The sequence below is a fragment of the Ovis canadensis genome, chromosome 1 (genome assembly GCF_042477335.2).
Source record: "Ovis canadensis isolate MfBH-ARS-UI-01 breed Bighorn chromosome 1, ARS-UI_OviCan_v2, whole genome shotgun sequence".
Taxonomy (NCBI): Eukaryota; Metazoa; Chordata; class Mammalia; order Artiodactyla; family Bovidae; genus Ovis; species Ovis canadensis.
The window spans coordinates 64,649,820-64,670,683 of NC_091245.1; the positions used below are offsets into that span (position 1 = coordinate 64,649,820).

The following is a 20,864-nucleotide window of genomic DNA, read 5'->3' on the forward strand; positions in this document are numbered from 1 at the left end:
ATAACACAGCCAGCTGTATATTTGGAAAGGGAGGTAATGCATCAGTTACTGTATAATTGTCTTTCAATTGATTTTTTTCCAGGTGACTGAATTTTGTACAGAAAAAACACACAATACGGAAGCTCCAAACCTACAAAACAAAATGTGCAATGGCAAAAGCACATGGGATGTAATCATGAACTCTGCTGACTTTCAGAATACATCTCCCATGACAGAAATGAACCCACCGACTCGTCCTACATTTTCATTGCTCAGGTCCAAACAGCGAGTAGTTTGTTTGGTACTTGATAAATCTGGAAGCATGTCTTCAGTAAGATTTTTATTTTTAGCTCTTTTAAATTAGATATTTAAGCTAATAGAAGTATAATTTAATCTTAGGTTTAGTTTTACTAAGTTAACTAAAATTTATTATTCTAATAAATTCTAATTGATGACTTTGTATGGACAAGCACTAGAAGATAATATACTAAAATTAAAGAAACTGTTATATTAAGGTTATTGGATTATGGATGACATTTATTCTTTTAACTTTTAGTTCTAACAAACAAGAAATAATATAACTGAACAAAAAGAAAAAATGAAAATCACTTATGATTCCACCACTGAGCATATTATAATTCTTTTTTTCTGTTTATGCATTTGTATTTCCTCCTCAAAAATGTGATTATCTTACACAATATTTCATAATATGATTTTTTACATACTATACCTTAAACACTCCCCAGGGGAAAAAATGATTCCATAAAACATATTTTAATGATTGTATCATATGCACAAACTATAATTTAGTTAAATAACCCCCGATTAATGGACATTTTGATGATTTTCAACTTCTCAAAAATTACACTGCAACAAACATTTTTGTGTGCATTTTAAATTATTTCCTTATTATTAAAGAAGATAGAATACATTTTCAGGGCTTTTCCAAGTATGACATGACTGACTTTTTAAGTTTTTCTTTAATATTTCTTTTTAATATAATGAAGTTAAATGCTAAAATACAGTAATCAATTATTACCATGCTCTCTGGCCATGAACTTTCTTTTCACCAGTCTGTCAAGATTGGAGGAAACTCGGGGATTGTTCAGACATGCCACAATAATTGATTCAGTGATTACTGGAATTATTAAATCCCTTTAGTTTAAATTATAAGAATTTGTTAGGGATATTAAAACAAATAGGGGCTTCGCTGGTGGCTCAGAGGTTAAAGCATCTGCCCACAATGCAGGAGACCCAGGTTTGATCCCTGGGTCAGGAAGATCCCCTGGAGAAGGAAATGGCAACCCACTCCAGTATTCTTGCCTGGATAATCCCATGGAAGGAAGAGCCTGATAGGCTACAGTCCATGGGGGTCGCAAAGACTCGGACACGACTGAGAGACTTCACTTTCACTTTCTTTTCTTACAGGAAGATCGTCTCTTTCGAATGAATCAAGCAGCAGAATTATTCTTGATTCAAATTATTGAAAAGGGATCCTTCGTTGGGATGGTTACATTTGACAGTGTTGCTGAAATCCAAAATCACCTAACAAAAATAACTGATGATAATGTTTACAAAAATATCACTGCAAATCTGCCTCAAGAAGCTGATGGTGGAACTTCAATTTGTAGGGGGCTCAAAGCAGGATTTCAGGTAAAATAAAAATACTTTTATAAGTATCATTGCATTCATTATTACTTTTAATATTGTCCAGCTTTCTTACAAGGGTCGTGAGCATAGAGGTCTCTCATTTAAGTAATTTTTTTCAATAATAAAAGATGTTTATCTGTTTTCACAATCAATAGCCAGACAAAAAATAAAAGATAATTACAATTGCAGGCCATAATCGCGACATGATTAACCTAACAATGTAAAATAATTACATACTGTTTGGGGGGTCAAGCAGAGTGATGTGGTAAGCGGAAGTACCTACATGCACATGTTTTTATCTGCCCAGCCAGTCTATATCTTTTAGTTGGTGCATTTAATCCATTTGCATTTAAGGTAATTATGGTTATGTATGGTCCTATTACCATTTTCTTAATTGTTTTGGGTTTATTTCTCATAGGTCTTTTCCTTGTCTTGTTTCCAGCCTACAAGTTCCTTTAGCATTCGTTGTACAGCTGGTTTGGTGGCACTGAATATTCTCAGCTTTTGCTTATCTGGAAAGCTTTCGATTCTCCATCAAATCTGAATGAGAGTCTTGTTATGTAGAATATTCTTGGATGTAGATTCTTTCATCACTTTAAATATATCATGTCATTCCCTTCTGGTTTATAGAGTTACTGTTGAGAAATCAGCTGATAACCTGATGGGAGTACTATTGTATGTTACTGGTCATTTTTCCTTGTTGTTTTAAATATTCTACTTTGCCTTTAATTTTTGTCAGTTTGATTACTATGTGTCTCAGTGTGTTCCTCCTTGGGTTTATCCTGCGTGGGACTCCCTGTGGTTTCTGGACTTGGTTGACTATTTCCATTCCCGTGTTAGGGAAGTTTCAGTTATAAACTCTTCAAATATTTTCTCAGGTCCTTCCTCTCTCTCTTCTACTTCTGAGACCCCTAAAATGTGAATGTTGGTGCGTTTAATGCTGTCCCAGGGGTCTCTTAGGCTATCTTTTTTTTTTTTTTCATTCTTTTTTCTATATTCTGTTCTATGGGAGTGATTTCCACCATTCTGTCCTCCAGGTCATTTATCCGTTCTTCTGCCTCAGTTATTCTACTAGTGACTCCTTCTAATGTATTATTCATCTCTGTTTGTTCTTTAGTTCTTATAGGTCTTTAGTAAACATTTTTTGCATGTGCACCATTGTTCCCGAGATCCTGGATCATCTTCACTGTCATTATTCTGAATTATTTTTCTGGGAATTTGCCTATCTCCACAACATTCAGTGTTTTTCTGGGGTTTTTTCTTGCCCCCTCATCTGGGATATAACCTTCTGCTTTGTCATCCTGATTAACTTCCTGTAATGTGGCTTTTGTTCTAGCTGTGGGATTGTGGTTCTTCTTGCTTCCTCTGTCTTGCTTTCTGATGGAGGAGGCTAAGAGGCTTGTGTAAGCTTCCTGATGGGAGGGACTGGCAGTGGGGAAAACTGGGTCTTGCACTGGTGGGGAGGGCGTTGCTCAATAAATTTCAACCCAATTATCTGCTGATGCGTAGGGTTGTGCTCGCCCTCTGTTAGTTGTTTGGCCTGAGGCGACCCAGCCTTGGGGTCTACAGGCTCTAGGGTTAATGGTGACCTCCAACAGGGCTTATGCCAAGGGGGGATGTTGGGTATCTTTTTTTGGTGGATTCCAGCATCTTCCTGTTGATGACTGCTCAACAACTAGTTGAGATTTTGGTGTTCTCACAGGAGGAGATGAGCACACATCCTTCTATTCTGCCATCTTGAACTCTCATTTAAATAATTTTTAAAGACATTCTATCGCCTATTGTTCATACTCCTGAGGTACTGCGTTGCACTGAGGAGTGGTTAAAGGGAAGAAAAATTCTGTGCAAACATAATCATCATGATTTTATTGAGAAAGTCCTCATTTCTTTATCACTCCATAGTCCAAATTTCTATGAGGACAAAATAATGCTGTTAAAGGTATTTTAGAAGAGGGAGATTACTAAGATTTTTATATTCTGGATAAAGAAAACCCCAGTTCATCCAATTAAATTGACATTGAAAATCACAAAAATAGAGGTAGTTGCTTTAGTATGAAACTCAAAATACATAGGTAGAAGTTTACTGAAATAAAAATTGTGAAATCAAAAGTTGTGAGCAACTTTTGAGCACTATATTAAACTGCCTCCAGTACTCATCTGAATCTCTTCCAATCTAAGATAGCCTCTGTTTAAGTCTATTTATATTCCTTCAGTCAAAAGAAAACAGAAAACTGTTTCCCTTCTCTGATCCTCTCACTGCCTCAGCTAAAAAATGAAGATTATTCCTCTCATCTGGGCCACTAGTTAATGCAAACTCCTAGCTTTCCTCATGATGTTTATTTTCTGTAAAGCATACAGGTTTAAGAAAATACACAAGTTCCAAATCCAGACAAACCTGCGACTGTGATTCTGTTATTCCCTAGCTAAATGACCTTGGGTGAGCTACTCAACTCAAAGAAATCTCAGTTTCCTCAATTAATGGAATATGAGAAGTAATACTTGTTGTTCTTGTTCAGTCGCTAAGTTGTATCCAGTTCTTTGTGACCACATGGACTGCAGCACACCAGGCTCCTCTGTCCTCTATTATCTCCCAAAGTTTGCTCAAATTCATGTCCATGAGTCAGTGATGCTATCTAACCATTTCAACTTCTGCCACCTCCTTCTCCTTTGCCTTCAATTTTTCCCAGCATCAAAGTCTTTTCCAATGAGTTGGCTCTTCACACTAGGGGGCCAAAGTACTGGAGCTTCAGCTTCAGCATCAGTCCCTACAATGAATATTCAGGGTCGATTCCCTTAAGAATTGACTAATTTGATCTCCTTGCAGTCCAAGGGACACTCAGGAGTCTTCTCCAGCACCACAATTCAGAAACATCAATTCTTCAGCATTTAGCCTTTTTTATGGTCCAGCTCTCACAACTGTACATGACTACTGGAAAAACTATAACTTTGATTAGACTGACTTTTGTCAGCAAAGTGATGTCTTTGCTTTTAAACATGCTGTTTAGGTTTTTCATAGCTTTCAAGAAGCAAGCATCTTTTTATTAATTAATTTATTTATTTAAATTGGAGGATAATTACTTTACAATATTGTGGTGGTTTTTGCCTACATCGATATGAATCAGCCACAGGTGCACATGTTCCCCTCATCCTGAACACTCCTCCCACCTCCCTCCCCATCCCATCCCTCTGGGTTGTCCCAGAGCACTGGCTTTGAGTGCCCTGCTTCATGAATTGAACTTCCACTGGTCATCTGCTTTACATATGGCAATATATATGTTTCAATGCTATTCTCTCAAAACATCCCACCCTTGTCTTCTCCCACATAGTCCAAAAGTTTGTTCTTTACATCTGTGTCGGTTTTGCTAAGGAGCAAGCATTTTTTTTTTTTTCAAGGCTGCAGTCACTGTCTGCAGTGGTTTTGGAGCCCAAGAAAATAAAATCTGTCACTGTTTCCACTTTTTCCCCTTCTATTTGCCATGAAGTGATGGGATCAGATGCCACGACCTTAGTTTTTTGAATGCTGAGTTTTGAGCCAGTTTTTTCCCTCTCTTCTTCCGCCCTCATCAAGAGGCTCTTTAGTTCCTCTTCATTTTCTGCCATTTGAGTGGTATCATCTGCTTATCAGAGGTTGTTGATATTTCTCCCAGCAATCTTGATTCCAGCTTGTGATTAATTCAGCCCAGCATTTAGCATAATGTACTCTGTATATAAGTTAAATAAGCAGCCTTGTCACACTCCTTTCCCAATTTGAAACCAGTCAGTTGTTCCATGTAAGGTTCTAACTGTTGCTTCCTGACCTACATACAGGTTTCTCAGGAGACAGGTAAGGTGGTCTAGTATTCCCATCTCTTTCAGAATTTTCCACAGTTGTTGTGATCCACACAGTCAATCATTGACTATTAGCATAGTCGATGAAGCAGATTTTTAAAAATTCTTTTGTTTTTTTCATGATCCACTAGATGTTGCCAATTTGACTTCTGATTCCTCTGCCTTTTCTAAATTCAGTTTGTACATCTGAAAGTTCTCAGTTCACATACTACTGAAGCCAGCTTGAAGGATTTTGGCATAACTTTACTAGTATGTGAAATGAGCACAATTACTCAGTAGTTTAAACATACTTTGGCATTGCCTTTCTTTGGGATTGGAATGAAAACTGACCTTTTCCAGTCCTGTGGCTACGGCTGAGTTTTCCAAATTTGCTGAAGTACTGAGTGCAACATTTTAACAGCATCATCTTTTAGGATTTGATATAGTTCAGTTGTACTTCTAGCACCTCCACTAGCTTTGTTCATAGTAATGCTTCCTAAGCCCACTTGACTTCACACTCCAGGATGTCCGTCTCTAGGTGAGTTACCACACTATCAGGGTTATCAGTGCCATTAATATCCTTTTTGTATAGTTCCTCTGTGTATTCTAGCCACCTCTTCTTAATCTCTTATGCTTTGGTTAGGGCCTTAGCACTCTGTTCTTTACTGTATCCATCCTTGCATGAAATGTTCCCTTGATATCTCCATTTTCTTGAAGACATCTCTAGTCTTTTCCATTCTATTGTTTTCCTCTATTTCTTTACATTGTTAATTTAAGAAGGCCTTCTTGGCTCTCCTTGCTATTCTCTGGAACTCTGCATTCAGTTGAGTGTATCTTTTCCTTTCTCCTTTGCTTTTCACTTCTCTTCTTTCCTCAGCTCTTTGTAAAGCCTCTTCAGACAACTACTTTGCCTTCTTGCACTTCTTTTCCTTTGAAGGAAAAAAAGCAATAGTACTTATCTCATTTAATTGAGAAATATGCCAGATAAATAAGTGCTCCCCTAATGTTCATAGCAGCATCATTTACAATAGCCTAGATATAGCAGCAAACCAAGTGTCCATCAAGAGAAGAATGAATAAAGAAGATTTAGTGTGTATGTATGTATATATAAATATATACAGTGGACTATTACTCAGCAATAAAAAAAAGAATGAGATTCTGCTATTTGCAACAATGTGGATGGACCTAGAGGATACCATGCTTAATAAAATAAGTCAGGCAGAGAAAGACAAAAATTCTATTATCAGTTATATGCAGGACCTAAAAAATTATACAAATATTATGTATATAGCAACACAGGCTCACAGATATAGAGAACAATCTAGTGGTAACCAATGGGGAGAGAATAGGGGAAGGTGCAAGATAAGGGTATGGTATTAAGAAATATAAATTACTACATATAAAATAAATACACAACAGGATATGTTGTACAGCACAGAGAAATATAGCCATTATTTTGTAATGACTTTACAGTATAATTCATAGAATAGTAAATTACTATGTTGTGCACTTGAAACTAATATAACATTGTAAATCAACTATAATTCAATAAAAATGACAAGCAAGTGCTCAAGGAAGGATTGCTATTAAAAATGATAATTCTTATATATGTTTATTCAATTCTAAAATATGACTGCATTATATCTTGGGAATGTGTCATGTTTGCACATATGAGTTCATAAGTTTTTCTTAATGTTTTGATATGTGTCATGACATTTTGACCACAGACTATTGCTGAAGAGATTATATCAAATTACATTCAAACAAATAAAAATCTCTTAATTACTCATGTAATGAAATCATATAAGCTTTTACTTACAGAATCATAACAATAATATCTGAAATTTATTGAGCATATACTACATTAGTGCCTATGTTAAATGCTTTTCATTCATAATCTTACTTTATTGCTACCATTAATTTTTAATCAGGCACTATTATTATGCCTATTTTGCACATAAAGAAACTGAGGTACAGAGTAATTAAATATCTTTCTCAAGATCACATAAGCAGTAATTGGCAAAACCATGATCAAAACCTGGCCTTTCTTACTCCAAAGTTCAAAAAAGTAATCATTACACTGAACTCTTTATAGAACTTTATTATATATATTTTATAGTCATATATATTTTATATATACATATACTACAGAGACTAAACACTAGCTATTCAATTCATCAAATGGAAGAGCTAGAATTTACTCTCAGTTTCTCTGAGTAAATTGTGTTAGCCACTACTCTTGGTAAAAAATCAGGAAAATACCACGCTCCCAAAATTACAGTATTTGATAAATTCATGAACTCCTTCTTCATGACAGGTCAATGTTTTTTCCAGGAAATCCTAAGATTCTTTAATTATCAACTAAAATGCGTAAAAAGACACAAGTCACATCATTTAACTTTGCATACCTCCCTTCAGTCATGGCTTTACAAATGTTGTCTAGTCTGCAAATTACCAAAACTGCCTGGGTCATCGGGCTCCACCCCAAGTATCTCCTGAGATAATAATAATAGTTAGCATTCACTGAATATTTACTGTGTGTTAGTGTTCTAAGTGTTATATTCTTTCTGTCTTGGATAGCTTGAGTATATGTGAAAGCACTGTTAACATTCTGCCTTTGGAAACCTATAAGACCATTGTACATTACACTCATTTCCAAGCTAGCTCAACCTGGAATGACAACATGAAGTTTCCTTTTGCCTACTCTGATGTATAGGCCTAAAGACTTTTCCAAGATTAAAGAAAAGGTTTATTCTTAGTTTATATGTATTTAGATAAGATATTCTCTAACTACTAACAATAGTCTGCTTTTTCAACATTAGGCAATTATTCAGAGTAACCAGAGCACTTCTGGTTCTGAAATCATACTACTAACTGACGGGGAAGATAATGAAATACACTTATGCATTGAGGAGGTAAAACAAAGTGGTGTGATCGTTCACACCATTGCTCTGGGACCTTCTGCTGCCAAAGAACTGGAGACACTGTCAGATATTACAGGTAAACCTTTGGAATAGAGTTTGAATAGAAAATACCTTTTCAGTTTCTCTCATTCCAGGGACTCTTTCCCCTTAAACTATAAACTGCTCAAAACTTTCCTGTCCTCAAAGATTCATCTTTGTCCTTTCCTTTTCTTCACCCTTCAAATTAATATCTTTCCTCACCCCATTTCACTTCTCTCTGTTTCTACCTATACTAGCTTCTTCTAACATTAGTCCATATGTGTTCTCTTCATTCATTTCTCATCACGTTTACCACCAAGATGAACCTTTGCTCTCATGGTTACTGGACTTACTCAACTGCAGTTCCAAAATTCTTACTCAGTATCTTACCTGATCAATATTACAGTAGAGATTCAGCTAGCACTATTTTATTGAGGAATAAATGTAAAATCTAGAGAATACAAATTATTTGCCCAAGGCAATATAGTAAGACAGGGCTCCCCTGGTAGCTCAGCTGGTAAAGTGAATGAAGTTGCTCGTCGTGTCCAACTCTTTGCGACCCCATGGACACCAGGCTCCTCTGTCCATGGGATTTTCTAGGCAAGAGTACTGGAGTGGGTTGCCATTTCCTTCTCCAGGGAATCTTCCAGACCTAGGAATCGAACCCATGTCTCCCGCATTGTAGACAAACGCTTTACCGTCTGAGCCATAAGGAAGTCTTATTCTTTACCAGCTCAGCTGGAAAAGAATCCGCAATCCACCTGTAATGCAGGAGACTTGGGTTTGATTCCTGGGTCAGGAAGATCCCTTGGAGAAGGGATAGGCTACCCACTTCACTATTCTTGGGCTTCCCTGGTGATTCAGATGGTTAAGAATCCACTTACAATGTGGGAGACCCAGATTCAATCCCTGGGTTGGGAAGATCCAGGGAGGAGGAGCTGGCAACCCACTCTAGTATTCTTGCCTGGAGAATCCCCAAGGACAGACAGTCTGGTAGGCTATAGTCTGTGGGTCTCAAAGAGTTGGACACAACTAGAGAGTCGGACACAACTAGCAACTAAGCACAGCACAGCATAGAGAACTGAATACCAGATCTTGTTCTCTGCAATCCACTCTTTTCCAGCTCCTGACACCGAAGTTATCTCCCTCTTCATCAACTCTTGCATCATTTAGTATCTGCACTTAATCAATTTTGGGGCTTCCCTGGTGGCTCAGAGGTTAAAGTGTCTGCCTGCAATGTGGGAGACCTGGGTTTGATCCCTGGGTCAGGAAGATCCTGTGGAGAAGGAAATGGCAACCCACTCCTGTATTCTTGCCTGGAGAATCCCATGGACGGAGGAGCCTGGTGGGCTACAGTCCACAGGGTCACAGAGTTGGACACGACTGAGCAACTTCACTTTCACTTTACTTTCACTTTCTTTAATCAATTTTACTTTATTCTACACTGTTATTCTCTAATTGTTTTGGTATATCTTAATATAACTAGAAAATAAGCAGCTAGTTTTAAATTGTCTTTAATTTTCATATTATTATTTGGTGATTAGATAAGCTTTACTAATGTGGCAAGCACTTAAATCTAATGATTGATTTTAAAATAATATTATTTGGCCAGTTTTTTTCTTTATTCTAAGATATTTTGAGCAAGGTTTAGTTATTGCAGGATTACATCTAGGATACTGATATACTAAAAGTTCCTAAGGTCTGGAAAATTCATCTTTTGTAAGTTTAAAAAGAAATTTTTAATGTATTTTATAGTATATTGATAAGAGTATATCAAATATGATTTTCCCACTTAAAATTAGAATCATATGGAATATGACTCAGCCACAAAAGAGAACTGCTGCTGCTGCTGCTAAGTCGCTTCAGTCGTGTCCGACTCTGTGCGACCCCATAGATGGCAGCCCACCAGGCTCCCCCGTCCCTGGGATTCTCCAGGCAAGAACACTGGAGTGGGTTGCCATTTCCTTCTCCAATGCGTGAAAGTAAAAAGTGAAAGTGAAGTCGCTCAGTCGTGTCTGACCCTCAGCGACCCCATGGACTGCAGCCTTCCAGGCTCCTCTGTCCACGGGATTTTCCAGGCAAGAGTACTGGAGTGGGGTGCTATTGCCTTCTCCATAAAAGAGAACTAAATATTGCCATTTGCAGCAACATAGATGGACCTAGAGATTGTCAAACTGAGTGAAGTAAGTCAGAGAAAGATAAATCTATGATATCACTTATATGTGGAATCTTTTTAAAAAAATGGTACAAATGAACTTATTTACAAAACGGAAATAGAATCACGGGTGCAGAAAACAAATTTATAGTTACCAGGGGCAAAAGGAGCTGGGGAGAGATAAATTGGGAGATTAGGATTGACATATAAACACTACTGTATATAAAATAGATAATAAAGACCTACTGTATAGCATAGAGAACTCTACTCAATATTCTATAATGTCCTATATGGAAAAAGGATCTAAAAAAAAGAATGGATAAATGTATTTGTATAACTGATTCACTTTGCTACATACCTGAAACTAACATTTTGTTAATCAAATATATTTCAGTAAAATTTTTTCAAATAAAATAAAATTAGTATTATAAAAGAAATAAAATTCCACTTTAGGAGGACATCGGTTTTATGCCAATAAAGACATAAATGGCCTTACTAATGCATTCAGTAGAATTTCATCTAGAAGTGGCAGTATCACTCAGCAGACTGTTCAGGTCAGTATCTTAAAAAATTCTTTGCCTTTTCACACTTGTAACAAATTTTTATTACCCTAAATAGTAACTTCTCTCTCTAATAAATAACCCATCTGTCTGAAAATATTTCAGGTTCCAGAAGAAAAACATCCTACTGAATTTGCTTTTTCTACTACTTATAGCCACTTTTTCTTTTGATTCTTCTGTGTTTAATCAATATAAACATTCAACATAATTCTTGGTTATTTTAATTGAAATCTTAATAGTATATTTAGAATTTCTCTGAACTGTCTAAACTTTGAAACCTTATTAACTGTAATAACAAATCAGTCTCATGTGTTTGTTGTTTATATTTACGTTAATAGTTGGAAAGCAAAGCCTTGGCAATTACAGGAAAGAAATGGGTAAATGGTACAGTGCCTGTGGATAGTACAATTGGAAATGACACTTTCTTTGTTGTCACATGGACAATAAAAAAGCCAGAAGTTCTTCTCCAGGATCCAAAAGGAAAGAAATATAAAACCTCAGATTTCAAAGAAGATAAGTTAAATATTCGGTCTGCTCGTCTGCGAATACCTGGTATTGCAGAGGTAAGAATATTTTTTATTTTCTCCATGCTTTATCAACCAATTGTAAGGAAAAAAATGAAGACAACATCTCACATGGGAGTAGGAAAATATTACAAAAGCTCTAAAATAGATTTTTTTTTAATTTTCAGACAGGTACTTGGACTTACAGCCTTCTAAATAATCATGCCAGTTCTCAAATGCTAACAGTGACAGTGACCACTCGAGCAAGAAGTCCTACTACACCCCCAGTAACTGCGACAGCTCACATGAGTCAACATACAGCCCATTACCCTAGCCCAGTGATTGTTTATGCACAAGTCAGTCAAGGGTTTTTGCCTGTACTGGGAATCAGTGTAATAGCCTTTATAGAAACCGAAGATGGACGTCAAGTAACATTGGAGCTCTGGGACAATGGTGCAGGTAATAACAATCTGCATCTACTTCTACTGAACTTAAAATTCTACTACAGTCACATGTCTTAGAAGTCAGGATTTCCTATATATTCAAAGAAACATACTTTAAGTGAATTAAATTTAATTGTAATGCTTTTAAAATTTTTTTAACCTTTCACTTAGTTATCTTATCTAGGCATGAACATAAGCATATTTATCTTCTTTAAATTTTATGAATAATTTTACTTTTCCCATATAACAGAGTACAATTTTTCTCTATTTTCATTAGTATCAGTGTTTTACATTTGCTTTCTCCAGTTTAGTTACATTTTCCTTATTTTAATAGGATTCTCTTATGAAAAAATAATAACTAATATTAATTGACAGTTTTGCTATGAATTAGACTTTTCCAAAGTCAAAGATTGGCAAGTGGCCAAACCAGACTTTGAACCCAAGTGGCCTGATTCTTGGATTCATGTACTTAAAAAATTGTGCTATACTATCCCCCAAAATAGCTTCCATCACTAGGGCTCATAAACAGTTGATGCTGTCATTTTTACTTTGTGGTATATCTAATATTATACTTCAATATCAAGGTGCTGATACTGTCAAGAATGATGGCATCTATTCAAGATATTTTACAGATTACCGTGGAAATGGTAGACACAGTTTAAAAGTACTTGCCCAGGCAAGAAACAACACGGCTAGGCTAAGTTTAAGACAACCACACAACAAAGCCCTGTATGTACCAGGCTATATTGAAAATGGTAAGTGGCATTAAAATAGAAATATGTCATTTATCTAGGTAAATTATATGTGACAAGCATTCAAATTAAAAGGTACCATGGGGGTGGCACTAGCGGTAAAGAACCCACCTGCCAATGCAGGAGAGGTAAGAGACATGAGCTCGATCCCTGAGTTGGGAAGATCTCCCAGAGGAGGAAATGGCAACCCACTCCAGTATTCTTGCCTGAAGAATCGCCCTGGACAGAGAAGCCTGGCTGGCTACAGTCCATGAGGTTGCAAAGAGTTGGGCATGACTGAAGCAACTTAGCATGGAAAACCTAAGTATAGAGTTATATAATCAACTTTATGTTTCAAAACCATATTTATGATGAGGGACCTAGTTTACATCTCCCTCAGTTCATTTCAATTACACTGAAAAAAAATTTTACTGTGGCAAGCTTTTGCTATATACTAGAGCTACAGAGATAAATAAGGGGCCATCCTTGTCCTCAAAGAATTTAGAGTCAAGAATAAAAATGGGTTAAACAATAGTACTAATATTCCATAATGTCTCCTTATCAATTTTAAAATAACACCAATAAAACAAGCTTTTTTTCACTAAAAGTTATTACTTTTTTAATAGCTGCTACTATCACTCAATATTAACCTCTCTATAGCTGCAAATGAGATTACAAGAATAGATATGGCAATATGAAAAGTTACAAAATTGCTTTTTTGGTAGGTAAAATTATACTGAACCCACCCAGACCTGAAGTCAAAGATGACCTGGCAACAGCCAAAATAGAAGACTTTAGCAGACTAACCTCTGGAGGGTCATTTACTGTATCAGGAGCTCCTCCTCCTGGTAATCACCCTTCTGTGCTCCCACCCAATAAAATTATAGACCTTGAAGCAAAATTTAAAGAAGATCATATTCAACTCTCATGGACAGCCCCTGGCAATGTCCTAGATAAAGGAAAAGGTAAGTGTGATATTATATTTTAAAATATTATTTACTAAAAGAAATCCCACAGGCTTTCATTTCCTCAAAATTCTCTAATGTCCTATTTGTAAATAACATGTATAGATTGTCTACTATTGGTTACCTGTTTTCATATGTGAAAACTTAAGCCCCAAGAGATAATGGATTGGCCCAAATTACTTCTGTATTTAATAAATTAGAAGTCTAACTCACTCTCATCAGACTCTGTTATACCAAATTGCCTCTCACAACATGAACTATCTTAGAAATTCTTTGAGAAGACTGATTTCCTAACAGAGAAAATTTTTTCTATGTATTTCTGTACTTACACAATTTCATTCATTCATTGACCTTTTATTGAATTTTCAAAACACTATTAGGTTCTTAAGAAATAAACCCTACTCTCAACAGTTAAGTAGAGAAGATAGTTCCAGGAAATAAAAGATAATTTTATAGAATATAATGAGATACACCATTGGATAGCCACTTCTATTAATAGTTAAAGGTTAAGATCGCAAAGGTATATTAAAGAACTTTTCAGGGAAGACTATCCCTGACCTAAGTCTTGAAGAATGAAAGAAGTTAACGAATTTAAGTGAAGATGTCCCAGAGAGAGGATCACGAGCAGAGATTTGGCTATGGAGTTTGAATTAAATTTCAAGGCCAAAATATCTCATTCATTCAAAGTTCCTCATAATAAACTGCCCTCATTCCAAAAAGCTTAAATCACTTTTAGCTTTGCTTTAAATTTAACTAAATTAAATATTGAATGACTATCATATTCCAGAATTGTGCTAGACTAGAAGATTCTCGTGGGGTAAAGCCAATCTTGTTATTTTTCCTTTAAGGTGGTAAAATGAAAGTAATATGCATATCAATAGACACAATTAACTCAGAGCTTGCCAGTGCTTTAAAGTGACTTTCAATGCTCCTTCACTTGGATTATAATACACCCCTCACTATATGCTCTCAAAAGAAATGATGCTTTCTAATTTTCATTTCCTATGTAGTTATATTTCTTTTAGTTATTATTACACAATGAAAAAAAATCATTCTGAAGCCAAAGGAAACATAAAATACCTACAAAGAGCTCTTTGTACTTCAGTACTGAGACTCTTAGCATGACAGCTTCTGAATACATTATGACCCTTAAAACTATGGTGAAAAATATATACATACTTTCACTGAAAAAGCCATAAATGAAATTATCTGACTATATGTTTAGTTCTAACTTGAATTCAGTTAAGATTAAGCCTTTAGATTAAGACTGGATTCATAGTAAATGTCCCTTATGCTGCTTGCTGCTATTGCTGCTGCTACTGCTAAGTCGCTTCAGTCGTGTCCGACTCTGTGCGACCCCAAAAACAGCAGCTTACCAGGCTCCTCTGTCCCTGGGATTCTCCAGGCAAGAACACTGGAGTGGGTTGCCATTTGCTTACAGGAACTAAAAGAAGGAAGAAAGTATTTCATACACACGTTGAAAAAAGAAAGAACTTCAGTGTGTTTAACCTCAAATGCCTACAATAGGTGGGATCTGATCTCCCTCTTGTAACTAACAGGAAGATATTGTAGTTCTATCAAATTTTACCCTTAGGCATTACAAAAGGAGGAAGTAGCAGTATCTCAAAAAATAAATGAATAGCCTATATAATTTTGAATGGAAAACTTAAATTTACTGGAACCCAATTTTCATATCTGTCATATATGCAAATCAGACTAGACCTAGAATTACTAAAACAAGTAGATATAATTCTAATATTTTATGATCCTCTAATGTTGTCATTTTGGACATCAACTGAATAAACATTTTTGGCCAAAAAGTAATATTTTTATTAAAGTACAACTGATCTACAACACTATTTTAGTTCTGAATACATAACACAGTGATTTGATGTATCTATACAGTACAAAATGATCACGACTTTAACTCTTGTTACCATCTGTCACCATACAAAGTTACCATAGTATTACTGACTACATTCTCCATCCTGTACATTTCATCACCATGACTCATTTATTTTGTAACTGGAAGTTTGTACCTCTTAATCTCCCTTACAGACTTCACTCACTACCCCCACTACCCCCCTATTTGGCAAAGTACTTGTTTGACCTCTGTATTGATGAGTCTATTTCTATTTTGTTATATTGTTCATTTGTTTTGTTTTTTAGATTCCACATACAAATGAAATCACATGGTATTTGTCTTTTCTATCTGACTTAATTCACTTAGCATAATACCCTCTAGGTCTATCCATGTTGTCATGCAATACAAGCTCTCATTCTTTTTAAGGCTGATTAATATTCTGTTGTGTGTATGTATATATAGGGTTTCTGTAGTAGCTCAGCTGGTAGAGAATTCACCTGCAATGCAGGAGACCCCAGTTCAATTCCTTGGTTGGGAAGATCCCCTGGAGAGGCATAGGCCACCCACTCTAGTATTTTTATATATATATATATACATATATACATATATATATATATATATATATATATATATATATCCATTCAGCTATCAATGGACACTTAGGTTGCTCCATATCTTGGCTATTGCAAATAATGCTACAATGAACATATAAGTGCATATATCTTTTTGAATTAATGTTTTTGTTTTCTTGAGAAAAATACCCAGAAGCAGAATTGCTGGATCATATGATCATTCTACTTTTAATGTTTTTAGTAACTTCTGTACTGTTTTCCATAGTGGTGCAGCAATTAACATTCCCACCAACAGTGCAAAAGGGTTCCCTTTTCTCTACAGTTTGGCCAACACTTATTTTTTGTTGTTTTTTTTAATAATACATATTCTGACAGGTGCAAGGTAGTTTTGATTTGCATTCCTGATGATTGGTAATGTTGAGCATTTCTCACGTGTCTTTTGGGGCCCAGAAGTAATTCACATTGAAAAGATAAACTGAACCTTCATAAAATTGGAAAGCTCCTTCCCATGCAGTAAGAGTTCATGGAAGAGAGTCATCAAATGATGGAACACATGATCAAGACTTCAAGAAGAAACTGGACCTCCTGTTGGGCCTTGAAGAATAAGTACAATTTACATAGATAGGGAGAGGGAGGCACATTCCAGGGATTCATGTCAGGGAGAAAAGGAACCAAATAATATGCTCAAAGTCAAGAAAACAAAATTTCACAATGAAATATTTGAATTAAAGTAAGGGATGGATGGATAGTTAGATAGACCCACCAAAATTAAATGCAGAGAGGATGTGAAGAGTAGCGGAATAGATCAGATCAACAAGATGTATTTATTAAAAGACTCAGATGTTAAGGCACAGGTCCTGAATTTAAAAAAAAATCCTAAATTTAAGTTATTCACCACATACTTAAAACATCTTCAACATTTCATGAAATTAAGTCTTCACTTCAAAAGAAGACATTCGATGTTTTATTGTTCACGGCATTTCATAATGTTAAAATATATTTCTTTATCTATGGCTCTGATGGATTTCTAAAAGCATTTTGAAATGAAGTATTTGTATTATCTTTCTTTCCTTTCTTGATAAAGTAACAGTAATAATAACTAATATTTCAAACATTTATTAAGTCCCAGACATTGTGCTAAACCCTTTTCATGCATTCTCATATATAATTTTCATCACTAGCACTCCATATATATTTGCTAGATGAAATCAATGATTGATTCTCTTTTTATAGTTAAGAAAACTAAGAAATATTAAATAAATTTTTCTTTCTTATAGCTAGAAAGTAGTAGAACTAAGGTACTAGTCAAAGTCTGCCTGGCTCGTAAAGATGTTTAATTAGTACACATTCCAGACTCTTTGCCTCCCTTTGCTCTTTGTCCATATCGCTGGTTCCTACTCTACTTATCTGCTCTCTTGCTCATCCATCTTATAACTCCCTCTCTCAGCTTAATGGAAAATAGCACAGACATAAAGTCTTTACTATACTCAAACATTATTGTGTTCCTTGTTCTAAATCAAAAGTAGACTCAGTTCTTCATATTTCTATTTCTTAAAAAATTGAGATCCAATTTTAAATTCTTTGTGATTGGATAACTAGATAAAAAAAACTGTTCACATATTTGCTCTTAAAATAAAGAAGATGGAATAACCAGACAAAAAACCCAGCGTGCATTTCTGATGGACCCTTAAATGTAAAACAATGTGGTAGCAATAACACATGTAGTGATTCTAACGTACATGAAATATCTATGTGTTTTCCAGCCAACAGCTACATTATAAGAATAAGTAAGAGTTTCCTGGATCTCCAAGAAGATTTTGACAATGCAACTTTAGTGAATACTTCTAGTGTAAAACCTAAGGAGGCCGGCTCAGTAGAAAATTTTGAATTTAAGCCAGAACCTTTTAGAATAGAAAATGGCACCAACTTCTATATTGCAGTCCAAGCCATCAATGAAGCCAATCTCACCTCAGAGGTTTCTAATATTGCACAAGCAATCAAGTTTATTCCTATGCCAGAAGACAGTGTCCCTGCTCTCGGTACCAAGATTTCTGCAATCAGTTTGGCAATTTTTGGATTAGCTATGATCTTATCTATATTTTAAACTGGGAATTGCATCAGAACTGAGATTCAACGTTATACATAGTTGGCAAACATTTATTTAGGATTTAATTTGCATACACATTGTCTATTATAAAGCTCTTTGAAATATATGTGAATGTGTGAAAGTTGTAAATTTCCTAAATACTTGAGTTTATTAGTTCTAATTAGTTTTACTTTAAAGCGAAATGAATATACCATTTCCTATCTTAGAAAAACCCATTTATTAACTAACCATAAAATAAAATGCATATTTTTACTTGCTCTTTTTTTTCTTTTTTTGGCCATGCCATACATCTTGCAGGATCTCACGTCCCCAAATAGGAACTGAACCCAGGTAACACCAGCAAGAGTGCCAAATCCTAACTTCTAGGCCACTAGGGAACACCTTACTTATTGGCTTTTTAAGAAACACTTTCAAAGTGTGCTATAAATTCACTTGGTATATTAACAAAATCAAAGTTTTTCTAAGCCATTCAAAAAATATGAATCCACAATAGAAATAATTTTATGATAGAATTATTTAGGTTTCATTTTTATTATGAAAGAATACTTCATATTAACAAAAACTATAATAAAAAAGACTATAAGATAATTTTTCAATGAGCTATGATCCAAAGCAGTAAGGAGGTAAAATTTGTTTCCTATCATTGATTAAAAGTGGTCTATCAAAGCTTTGATCTTAGGCATGAAACGACCATTAGACAAGAATAATTTACTTTTGTATGTATTGTGGAACATCACTAAAGACCCATTCATATTCTGAGGCTATTATTAAATCCTAAGGATATCACCAAGATGCTTTATCAAGGCAGGGATTTGTTTTGACTGCTGTATCCTCAGAATCTAGAATAGTATTTGACACATAATATACATTTAATAAATATTTGTGAAACAAATTAATGAAAGCCTGACTGGTACCATCTTGTTAATTTCTCCACAGCATTTCAGGAAATTAACTGTATCCTGTCAATAGAATTTATAAACTACTTAATAAGATGTAAATTAAACTATTATTATAGTTTATTATAGCACTAGTTTATTATTATAGTTTTAGTAAATAGTAAATTAAACTATTTATTATAGTTTATTATAGTGCTATAGTTTATTAATAAATAGTAAATTAAACTATTTATTATAGTTTATTATAGCACTAGTATGATATTTTTCCTGAGGGAGAAAGAGACAAAGAGAATAACAGTTTTATTAAAGGAAAATCCTTTGTTTATAGACAAGAATATTTCAAAAACTTTGAATATCTGAAAGGAGGAAGCTATTTGATACACTGGAAAAGTCAGGAAAAAATTACACTGACAAACCAAATCCACATTAATATGTAAAAAAAATAACATATATGACTAAGTTGAATTTATCCTAAGAATCCAAAGATGGTTTAATATTAGAAAATCAATGTAATTTATCACATTGATAGATTTAAAAGGAAAACTATATTATTTCAACACACATATAAAAGCATAATTCAACTACCATTCTTTTTTTTTAATTAATTTAATTTGAGGCTAATTACTTTACAATATTGTAGTTTTTGCCATACATCGGCATGAATAAGCCATAGGTGTATATTTGTTCCCCATCCTGAAACCCCCTCCCACCTCCTTCCCCATTCCATCCCTCAGGGTCATCCAGTGCACCAACCCTGAGCACTCTGTCTCATACATCGAACTTGGACTAGCGATCCATTTCACATATGATAATATACATTCAGCCACTATTCTTCATTAAAATTAAAACTTTTGAAAACTTTATTAACCTGATTCTATGAATGGTAATGTCCAACCTGATCATTAAAAAAAATTTTTTAAGGGGCCATTAAATCTCCAGGCTTCCCAGGTGGCACAGTGGTAAAAAATCCACCTACCAACGCAGGAGACACAATAGACGCAGGTGTGGTCCTCATTCAGGAAGATCCCCTGCAGCAGGAAATGGCAACCTGATCCAGTATTCTTGCCTGGAAAATTCCAGGGACAGAGATACAGGGCATGGGGCTGCAAAGAGTCAGACAGAAATGAGCGACTGAGCACATGCACGCGCACACTGAATCTCAAGTACAGACAAGAAATTAGACACAAAAGAGGGAGGACTCTAAACTCCAGGGAGAACACATCACTGGAGAGTCTATAAATTATAAAAAAATTTCATTGATTGTGAAGATCTAAATGGTCAAATAATAATTTATTCTATCTACTTGGCCACTGTACTGAGAAATTATTTACAGACCTTTAACAGTCACTGAGGAAAGCAAGATTCCTATGATGCAGCTGAAAAAAAAAAACAGAAGATGCAATTGGGAAGAAAGATACAAAACTGTAATTACTTTCAGGTGACACAGAAAATTCAATAGAATTAACAAATAATTAAAACTAATAAAATTCTGTTAAGTTACCAGACACAAGATCAATTATAAAAATCAAGAGCAGCAGTTTACTACCATCCTCCCAAGAAAAAAGATGAATAACTAAAGTCAACAATTGCTCTTAGGTCCATCAAAGAATTAATCACTATGTGCTATTCCATTAATTGAGAAGACACGTATACACAATGGTATATTATTCAGCTATAAAAAGGACTTCAT

General features: G+C 35.0%; 1 protein-coding gene and 1 long non-coding RNA gene across 6 annotated transcripts in view; one reads left to right on the forward strand and one right to left on the reverse strand.

The window, feature by feature from the left end:
* The window catches only part of LOC138443699 (calcium-activated chloride channel regulator 1), a 30,266-nt gene extending 11,731 nt beyond the window's left edge, over positions 1 to 18,535 (forward strand). The window contains exons 6-14 of the mRNA XM_069596553.1: positions 83 to 310; positions 1,408 to 1,632; positions 8,259 to 8,436; positions 10,987 to 11,087; positions 11,432 to 11,656; positions 11,785 to 12,055; positions 12,624 to 12,794; positions 13,496 to 13,735; positions 17,935 to 18,535. Coding sequence (XP_069452654.1) covers positions 83 to 310; positions 1,408 to 1,632; positions 8,259 to 8,436; positions 10,987 to 11,087; positions 11,432 to 11,656; positions 11,785 to 12,055; positions 12,624 to 12,794; positions 13,496 to 13,735; positions 17,935 to 18,275 — 1,980 coding nt within the window. The 3' untranslated portion in view covers positions 18,276 to 18,535. The remainder of the gene's footprint in view (positions 1 to 82; positions 311 to 1,407; positions 1,633 to 8,258; positions 8,437 to 10,986; positions 11,088 to 11,431; positions 11,657 to 11,784; positions 12,056 to 12,623; positions 12,795 to 13,495; positions 13,736 to 17,934) is intronic.
* Positions 1 to 20,864, reverse strand: part of LOC138443747 (uncharacterized) — a 93,961-nt gene that overhangs the window by 35,077 nt on the left and 38,020 nt on the right. For 4 of the 5 annotated variants that reach the window (XR_011258293.1, XR_011258297.1, XR_011258296.1 and 1 more), the window contains 2 exons: positions 20,510 to 20,550; positions 20,151 to 20,277 (listed from right to left, as the gene is read on the reverse strand). The exons of the other annotated variant lie outside the window; for it this stretch is intronic. This is a non-coding gene — a long non-coding RNA (uncharacterized lncRNA). The remainder of the gene's footprint in view (positions 1 to 20,150; positions 20,278 to 20,509; positions 20,551 to 20,864) is intronic. 5 annotated transcript variants of the gene reach the window in all.